Source organism: Gekko japonicus, unplaced genomic scaffold, assembly GCF_001447785.1.
Source record: "Gekko japonicus isolate JY-2015 unplaced genomic scaffold, Gekko_japonicus_V1.1 scaffold1971, whole genome shotgun sequence".
NCBI lineage: Eukaryota > Metazoa > Chordata > Lepidosauria > Squamata > Gekkonidae > Gekko > Gekko japonicus.
In genome coordinates, this window is record NW_015167110.1 from 49478 (window position 1) to 59348 (window position 9871).

The 9871-nt window shown below is 45.8% G+C and overlaps 1 protein-coding gene across 1 annotated transcript in view; it reads left to right on the top strand.

Annotated features, from left to right (window-relative positions):
- Window positions 1-4493: 4493 nt before the first annotated feature.
- The window catches only part of LOC107111904 (guanine nucleotide-binding protein subunit alpha-14), a 68980-nt gene continuing 63602 nt past the window's right edge, over window positions 4494-9871 (top strand). The window contains exon 1 of the mRNA XM_015412949.1: window positions 4494-4688. Within this exon, the coding sequence (XP_015268435.1) occupies window positions 4547-4688 (142 nt within the window). The 5' untranslated portion in view covers window positions 4494-4546. The remainder of the gene's footprint in view (window positions 4689-9871) is intronic.

Below are 9871 nucleotides of genomic sequence, written 5' to 3' on the forward strand. Positions count from 1 at the left end.
TTAAGTGAGCAACCTTGTAGTGTATTTCCACCAGCTTTGGCCGGCTGATCCTCGCCTTTGGTAAGTGAGCAGGACGAACCGAGGGTGGGGTGTAAGCTACACACATTTAAGTGGGGTCACATGTAAAAATTCACCCCATACAAGTCAAAGCTCAAGGTTTCCCTAATCATGGCCTTTTTTGACCTCACTAAAACTGGAGATCTTCAGCATCTTCACCACCCCTGCCAGCAGCGGACCAGGAGGGGGAACTGCTAGGGTGGGGCATTGTGCAGGGCCCGGAAGTGCCTCCAACAGGTCCCCCAGCAGCCTTTCAATGCACACCTTTCCATCCCCAACATTCCTTGAGACAGCAAGCAGCCCCTCTGGGTGCCTAGCAGCTGCTGTCACAAACGCTGTCAGCCCTTCCATCTACTTCTGACCCCTGGAAAAGGCTTCCTGCCATTATCAGTGGCTCTCCAGCTGCTCCTGCTCAATGGTCACCCACATGGAAGAGGGTGGATGGGCTGAGCTAGCTGTGGGCCCTGTGCATGGGGTCCAGGCAAGGGGCCAGAATCCACCGCATTGCCCAGGACACCAGCGACCACACCACCAAACTCCAGACATTGCTTTTCACCCCTGGCTCCCACTCCCCCGCCCCCAGTCCCCAATTTGCTAGCATCTGAAGATGTCAAGTCCACCCACCGCAGGGGCTCACCCTCAGCTACTAGCTCCACAGGTGCTGCACCCACTGCCACCCTTGGAGAAGGATGATCTGGCAGCCACAGGATGAGCAGTGCCCCATTATCTTTCCAATGTTCATAGGGATCAGCATCACCCCACAACACCATTCCCTGACCTCATGCTGCACCCCTACCAATCCTTAACTCCATGGCTTTCTCTGATTCTTTCTTCATTAGCATACCCAAATAGAGCCAAGGTTGCTGGGAACCACTCAGCCTTTCCAGGCCTCTATAGGGCCACACCTCCCAAAATCGACACCATGCTTTCCACAGCTGCAAGACAACCATCCATTATCAATACTGGGCAGCAAGGCGTTTCTCGCAGACCACACCACTTGCTCACCCCCACATGAATGGAACAAGGCAGACAGGGTCAGACTATCTTCTACAGATCCTTAGACCCTTTGTGCCATTTCCAGATCCTCTCCCGATCAATTTGAATTGTTCGTGCAACCATGTCCTTAGCTGACCCATTCCTTTCTAATGCAGCTCCAAACCCAAGAATCCAGCTGATTGTTTGAGGAGTACTGGCACAGTGGTGCTGGGGGCTTGCACCAGTGTGACTGGCCCTTACGCCAGCATATCTTGGAGATACGCCAGCATAAAGGTCAGTCATGTTAGGGTTTTGCTGTTAATATTTTAATGTTTTGATGCTTGCCACCTTGGGGACCCTATTTGGATGGAAAAGCAGGACAGAAATGTTTTAAAGAAAATAAATAAATGTATTTAAAAACTGGCTGAATAATGCCAAAGATATTTTCAATACAAGGATTAGCACCTTTCAAAAAAGAATCTGTCTTTATAACAGATTCTGAACTTATTGTGGTGTATCTCCAATGAGAGTTCAGAAGTTTAGCTCTGTTATGATTGGTTGTCTGTCCTGTTTGACAGAGACCTGCAGTGGCATGAATGAAAGGGAAATATTGAAATGTAAAGAATAAAGAAAAAGCAAGAAACAGAGCTTTAAAAATAACAAAATACAAAAACAGAAGTTGGAATAAGGGGGAAAGTGCTGGGTTGCAAGCACTAGAAAAATTGGACAAAGGGATAATTCTCACAAAAAGCAGATTAGACGATAAACCTGTGGTTAGACTACAGAATTCCTGCAAGGACTTGCATGATGGAATGTTTCCCATGAACAAATTCCTACACCGAGAAAACTAGCCTGTCTGGAAATGTCTTTCTGCCTGAAATCTTGATATTGGTATGTGGGGATATTTCTTAAACTGGAGGATCATTCAGTCCTGCAAGTTCTCATTTTCAATATGAAGTGGTTTAGTCCAGACATACGTTTTCTTCCTTCTCTGCAGTTTCTGAGCAGATTAACTTTAGCTGGAGCAGAACCAAGAGTGAGCAGAGCCAAAAGTGACCTCAATTTCTACCAAGAGATGTTTGCAAATACTGCAAGAACTGGCTCTGAACCAAACTACAGCTACTTGCACATGGAGATTTCTCTCTGCCTTTGTTTCCAAAGTGGAGCATTTTTTTGAGCTTCTACATAATGTCAAGTCATAGCTGTCCCCTTTCCAGGTTTTGCCCAACATCACCATGCTCTTTCCCAAACTGTTTATGTTTTAAAAAACCAGTTCTGTTTAATTGTATTATTACATATTTGCCTACCATACAAAATTCCAGCTGTTAGTTCCTCATGGGTTCCCTTCCCTTCTCCTTTTTTGCCATGCTACTGCAGCATTTTTGTAAGCTTTTTAAAAAATAGGTATTTTGGAGCCAGTTTGGTATAGTGGTTAAGAATGGCTGACTGTAATCTGGAAAACCAGGTTTGATTCCCCCCTCTTCCACATGCAGTCAGCTGGGTGACCTTGGGTGCCACAGTTCACTCAGAGCTGTTCTCTCAAGAGCCATTCTCTCAGAGCTCTCTCAGCCCCACCTACCCTTAAGATCAAGTTTTATTCAGGTACAAGCTCTCCCTTCTCTGCAAGGACAGATCTGGATCCCCCCCCCCCATAGTTAGCAATCCAAAACAGTCCAGTGGAGATTCCCTGAGTGGTGGGTGTTGCCTTCTGACACACTTCTGGTGACATCAGGGGTGTGGCATATGCAAATAAGTTATGCTAAAAAGTTATGCTAATGAGCTCCTGCACCTCTTTTTCTATGAAATGACCCCTGCTTGTATATTTATTTTAATTTTTTTATTTAAAACATTTTATACTGCCTTTCCACCCAACTTAGCATTTCCAAGGTGGTATTTACAGTCCAGGAACTTGGGGGGCTGGGTCAGAAATGCACCACATATTCCAGCCCACAGCTGTATTTACATTTTTACCTAAGCAAAAAGGTCTAATTTGCACTAATTAGGATGGCTAACTGGGTATTTGGGTAGGAGTTGGGGCAGAGTCTGGGACAAGTCAGTTGGGGGAGTCTTCTGGAGCACAGCTAATAACAAAACCTTTTAAAAATAAATATGGTTGCTCAGCTGATCGCATATCGGATTCAAGTACATTAAGAATTATATCCTTTTTAAAATGTATATGTCAGTGTAGCACCACTGCTACACACCACAGCTTCTTTCCTGTAGTCAGGTGTGGTGTGGTCCTATGTCACTGGGCAATATGTGTGACTATGTCATCCATGTGGTCAAGACAGCTTCTTTCCTGTAGTCAGGTGTGGTCCTATGTCACTGGGCAATGTGTGACTATGTCATCCATGTGGTCGGGAGAACAGAAATCCAGTTGTTTCCACCCACTTGGCAATAACCTAGATAGTTTTAAAGCCCAATACTTCTTAGTCTCCAGTTAAACTCAAAGTCCTAGTAGCCTAGGAGTGGATAAACTTTAGGGCTGGAAAACAACAAAAACAACACCTACCTGCTGGTGGTTGCACACTTACTACTCAGATGAGGGTGAAGGACAGACAGCATTGGGATCCCACCGCACAGTGGGGGAACTGGGGTGTTGCTGCATGCCACCGGATGAGAAAGAAGAAAAAGGGGTGGAGTGAGATGAATTTTTCCCTCTCTAATTCAAGCCAGACGTCTCCCGACATACTCGCGCGTGTACCTGCTCCATTAAGGAGAGGAACGGGGATGGGGGGGAGGGCAATGGCTTGGTGGTGCTACTTTAGATAGCCGACTGTTTACAGGGCATAAACAGAGCTCCAAACGACGCTTTCTCGTACGTTGCCGACCCCATCGGTGCTGACAGAACCTCTATGGGTCGCCTCGGGTGCTTTGCCAACAGCTGCCTCTGTGGGTCACAGAAAACGGTCTGGCGGGCCACAATTCGGCACCTGTAGCGGACTACCTTGCGGTGCTTAGTGACAAGATTCTATCCTGCCGTGTAGGCTAACCCAAAATCCGTTGTGGGGCGCTTTCTTTCTTTTATAAAAAGGCGGGAGCTCTTGTTCCTCATGCCACGTCAAGCTGCACTATCCCCCCCCCGGGGAGTCCTGCGCTCCACAGCAGGCTTCTGTGGCTGAACTCTGCCCCTCACCAACTGCAGGAAGCTTGTGCTGCGCCCGCCCTCTGGCGTCTTCCCTTTCAGGAGCTGGCTCCGCCCGCCCCCGTTTGGCTGAACTAGCCAAAAAGTTTCTCGGAGTCGGCTGCGGAAGGCGCGCCTGAAGGAGGAGTGTGGTTACCGTTAGAGGCGCCGCGAGGAGGGCGGGGCTTGGGGCAGGTTTCCAGCTCCGGGCAAGAGGAAGAAGTCGCCTCCCGGTGCTGCCTTTTACCGCTGAGGTGCGTTTCTCTCGTCGGGACTGTCACAAGGGCATTAAGAAGGGGCTGCATGACGAGAGTTGCGACGGGCTAGTTGTCGACCAAGAGCCCTTTTCCTTCAGCTCCTGCCACCTTTAGGTCCTAAGAGCTGCCTAGCATGGGAGGTCGGTGGTGGTGCTGCTGCTACTGCTGCTTATCTGCTGAGGAGCGCGAGAACGAGCGCCTGAACCGGGAGATTGAGCGGCAGCTGCGCAAGGATAAGCGAGATGCGAGTAAGGAGCTCAAGTTACTGCTGCTTGGTAAGTCAGACCCGCGGCGCGCATCTGTGGAGTTGCCAGATGAAAGACACTCTATCACTCCTGTTCTTCTCCAGCAAAGCAAGGGACTTTATTTGAGAGCTTAATTTAAGGTCCTGCTATTTCTGGCCCAGTTTTATTTTAATTTTTTATCCAACCAACAAGGATGAAGTGCAGGTCTCTGGGCATATGAAGAAAGCATTTATATACTATGAAGTAGTCATAGGTCTATGACTACTATAGGTCATTCCTCTGGACTGTAATCATGGGATGGAAGGTGGTGGTTCTGAAGTACACATGAATCCTGGAGCCTGTTCCCTTGTTATTCTCTAAACGTTTGCTATTATTTTGCAATGTGTTTTAAAATTACTTTGATGCTATAAGGATTTAGGATGCAATCTGTAAGTTTGCTTACTTTTTCATTAATAATTTCTTTTTAACAGCCATGCATGAAGTAAGGCCGCCTGGGGATGTTTCATCATGCTCTGGTGTATGTTTTACAGGGCAATCCTAAGAACACTTTGTTTGAGTAAACCTCATTGAATAGACTTGAGTAGGGGCAATTTCTCACTAGAGCTGCCTCGCAGCACAGCCGCCGTTTGCCCCAACACAAACATGTCAATTTCACACCTGAAGCTCCGGGGCTGCATTTTGACTCGGGGCTTCGCCCGATTTCCTCCGCAGTTTCGTGATCCTGGTTTTTGAGGATCTAAGAACATAAGAAGAGCCCTGCTGGCTTGCATCAGTGGTCCATCTAGCCCGGCATCCTGCATTACACAGTGGCCAACCAGCAGGGCCGTAGCTAGGATTTTTTACTTTGAGGGACATTTAATTGAGTTGGGGCACCCCCGCACACACTCCCAGGCTGTGTCAGGAGCGACAAGAGAGTAAAAGTTAAGAAAAGTGACGAGAGAGGTGAGGGCACTGGCAGGCAGGGCAGGGTGACAACGTGGCAAGGCCATGGCACACACACAAAAAAATGTAAAAGCAGCGAGAGAGGCCAGGGGGCCAGAAGGCAATGTGTATTATTATTATTATTAGGCTGGAGAGAAATTTAAAAGCCAGGGGCAATTGGAGAGAGGTTATCAGACAGGAGAAAGGGGGAGGGGGAATAATACAACACCCAAAGCGATTGCAAAGGCGATTTCTCTTTCACCACAGCTACCTCACTGGGCAATGAGTGGACAACTGAAAGCAACACACATGCGCACACAGACACATGCACACATACAGTGGGAGGTGGTCGTGCATGCTGCATGGCCAAGATCACACTGAAAAAATGAATGGGAACATTCAGAATTGCCTCTGCTGGATCAGACCATGGAGTCCATCAGCTTGTCATCAGGCAGAGGCCCCCAGGGAAGCTCATGGCCAGGGCTGGAGAAGGGAGCAGACGTGCCCTGTGGAGTACCTCACCTGCGGCCAGCCAGAGGCACACTGCTGGCAGGCAGGGCAGGGCAACAGCTTGGTGTGGCCATGGTGCATGTGAAAAATAAAATAATTGGCTGGATGGGAAGAGCCAGGGGCCCCGGCCCCGAGGTGCCCCACTGTAGCTACTGGCCTGCCAACCAGTTACTATGGAGGGAGGCTTCCTTAGGATGGCACTGTTAATGTAGATGCAGAAGAATAAAGTGAGGATGTTCTCAGTAATTGTCTGGGGAAGGGAAATGCTTTATCACCTGCATCTGGAATAGTTAACCAATTTATCCTCAATAAAATAGTCCATAAAGCACAATGGCTTGTTGGATTTACTCAGGCTTGGCCTAATAGAGACATTCAGTAAAATACAATAAGTAGATGCACACATTTCAAATTCAGAAGTTTACATAATGAAAAGATGGCGTTAATATATTTTGAAAGTTAAGTAAAATATGAATAAGTCCGCTATAAAAATTAGATCAGTCCTCTGAACCCACTCAGGGTATTTTCAAGACTTGGTCACAATGTTTTGGTGCCCATGAGATTTTGCCACTGTTTCTGTAGACCTCTTGTCAGACCCCAAAAGGAGGTTTAACAGATGATGATCCACAGAATGGGCTGGATAGGTAGCTCTAGACAGAGCTAACATAATTGCTTTTTGATCTGTATACATCTTGCAGGAGAACAAAGAATGTGTAATAGACTCAATAACCTGAACGTCACAGGGACATAACTTTTGCTCATGTGGAGTTCCCCTAAACCTACCAGTTAGCTCTGCTAAAGGGAATGAATTAAAATGGGCTACGGAGAACAACCCACAATAAGCAGGAACCATAACACAGGATGAAAGTTTGTTGTAGGAAGAGGGAATTGAAGGCACAAAATCCAGATAAATAGGTGAGCAGACTCACTAGGCATCAGCTGTGAGCATATACAGCTCTTCAAGCCTTTCTGTTATTACTGCACAAGCCTTTTTTAATCCCAGCTCTGATAAATAGGTTTTAGACAACCCCAAATCAGCAAGTTTCTTATCCATACATTGGCTCCAAGAACAGGAATAGGAGTCAGATTGAAACCAGGTCACCATAGTTGGGAGGGAGTCAGATACAGTGAGGGACAGCTGGAAGTTGATTGCTACAAACCAAGCTATGGTTGAAATTTGCTTTATACCCACCTCTAGTTACAGAGTCAACAAGGCTATGCAGTTAGGCACTCCAAAAAGAACACGTAGGAAGACAAAGTCTGGTGGTGGATACTTCAATAGAAGGTTTTAAAAGCTTGAATCCAAATTGTATAGTAGCTGGGTGATAACTTTTGTGTTAAATACTTGTAAGGCCTAAGGCCTAGGAAATGACGATGAAGAAGAAGAGATTGAATTTATACCCTTCCCTTCACTACCTGAAGGAGTCTCCGAGCAGCTTACAAACTCCTTTCCCTTCCCCTCCCCACAACAGACACCCTGTGAGGTAGGTGGGACTGAGAGAGCTCTGACAGAAACTGCTCTTTTTCAAGAACAGCTCTTGTCAGAACTGTGGCTTGCCCAAGGTCATCCAGCCAGGTGCAAGCGGAGGAGTGGGGAATCAAACCTGGTTCTCCCAAACTAGAGTCCATGCACTTAACCACTACACCAAACTGGCTCTAATGCCACTAAAGGGGAAAAAAAGAATCTCTGAACAGTTGCAAGATTAATTCTGGTACTGGCCAAAGCTTACTTGCAATGCTCCAGGAAAAGAAGAATGAAATTGGAAGCCCAGATGATTGACTGAGAAGCATTGTTCAAGAGGATAGTTAACCAACTCTGTAATCTCAAGTTTTTGAGCGCCAATTTTCGGAGCTTTGACAGTGGCCTAAAATGTCGTTTGAGAGGATGTTGGTATAGCTTATTTATTTTATTTTATTTTAGCATTTATATCCCACCCTCCCCACAAGCGGGCTCAGGGCGGCTTACAAAGAGCCGGACTGAGATTTTTTCACCATGCTTCTGCATTTTAATTTTTCCTAGTGACCCCGTGAAGACAGAACTCTTGAACTGCTTGGTAGTATGGGAGCTACAATGCCGCCACTTGATGTCAAGCTGCTGAGTAATGTGGAAGGTCCTCCTGTGGACCACATTCAGAGGAATCCATGATACAGCTCCTCCTCACGGGGCTCTTGTGCCCTGTTGCTGTTTCCATTGCTATCTGTGTAGTGAGAGAAGCTCAGGACTGCTACCATGTGGCAGAAGGACTGTGGGCTTTCTTCTGAGTTCTGGAACTTCTCATACATTATTTTGGTGGTGTGGGAAGGAGTGGTGCTGCTGGGCTGTCCTACTGCCAAGATATGGTAAAAGTCTAGGCTTTGGAGGGAGCCAACATTTGCTCAATTAAATGGGAGCGAAATATTGGGACTTTGTCCTTAACTCCATCCCGTATTCTATAAAATAGTAAAGTTAAAGGTGCCACTGGACCCAGACTTTGTTTTGTTGCTTCAGACCAACATGGCTACCCACCTGAATCTATTCCCAGTGGAGTATAACACTAGAACAGTTCAGTGTCGTATGGGGCTGATGGTAATTCCCAAACCAAACTTTTTGCTGGGTGGGCCAATTCACACAATTGCTTTGTGTGTGATGTCATTTTTCTCTCCCCTTTCTGATGTAGATTCACCTGAGAGTAGATTGTAAGAATCCAATTTGTGCCCTAAGTGAGTATGACCCGAGCGGTTGTTTCAGAGTGAACAAACTTGTAGATACGTGTAGAATGGTTGTGTGAACTGGTTTCTTCTCTTGGGTTAAGTATGTGGTATACAGCAGCTCATTCAATTACATTCTGAAGATCCTGTTTGAGAAGCTGATTAATGGTTTTATCTGCCAGCTCTTAGTTTTTGTTTTTCTGTGTGTTTGGCAGGCATCTTTGTCAAGTTATTCCCTTGAAGTGATTTTTTCCAGTTGATGGGGGAAAATTTATTATTTTGAGTTTCAGCAGCCCATTTTAGTGTGCTGTTAAAGAAGCAGTTGAGGTAGAAATGGAACTTAACATTTATGTCTGTATTTTCCATACATGTGTGAAGGAAGATTGAGAAACCTGCTGATTTACAGCCTGTATCCCAAATGCCTTCTCTTAAAATTCAGTCCATCATTCAGTGGCACATATTTGAATGTGCTTGGGTTTTGCCATTTTGCAACCTGTTTTTATGTGTGTTTTCTTGGAAGTAACTCTGCTGTTTGCAGTAGGACTTGCTGTTAAGTACACAGGCATAGGATCATGTGGTTAGTCTGTCAAATTAAAGTTACTGGACTTTGATCCCATAGCTTTGATATGTAAATCCGTGTTTGTTGGAAGAAGTAACTTAACATTTATGTCTGTATTTTCCATACATGCATGAAGGAAGATCGAGAAACCTGCTGATTTACAGCCTGTATCCCAAATGCCTTCTCTTAAAAATCAGTCCATCATTCAGTGGCGCATATTTGAATGTGCTTGGGTTTGCCATTTTGCAACCTGTTTTTATGCGTGTTTACTTGGAAGTAACTCTGCTGTGTGCAGTAGGACTTGCTGTTAAGTACACAGGCATAGGATCATGTGGTTAGTCTGTCAAATTAAAGTTACTGGACTTTGATCCCATAGCTTTGATATGTAAATCCGTGTTTGTTGGAAGAAGTGCTCTTAATTAATTGCAGTTTGGCTCAAATCCTGTTTTTATCACAGCAACTTCACTTCTGACAGTAGTACCTGTGCTGGAGTGTTGTGCCCCACAGATCTTTTCTAAGACTGTACAATGACTGAAAA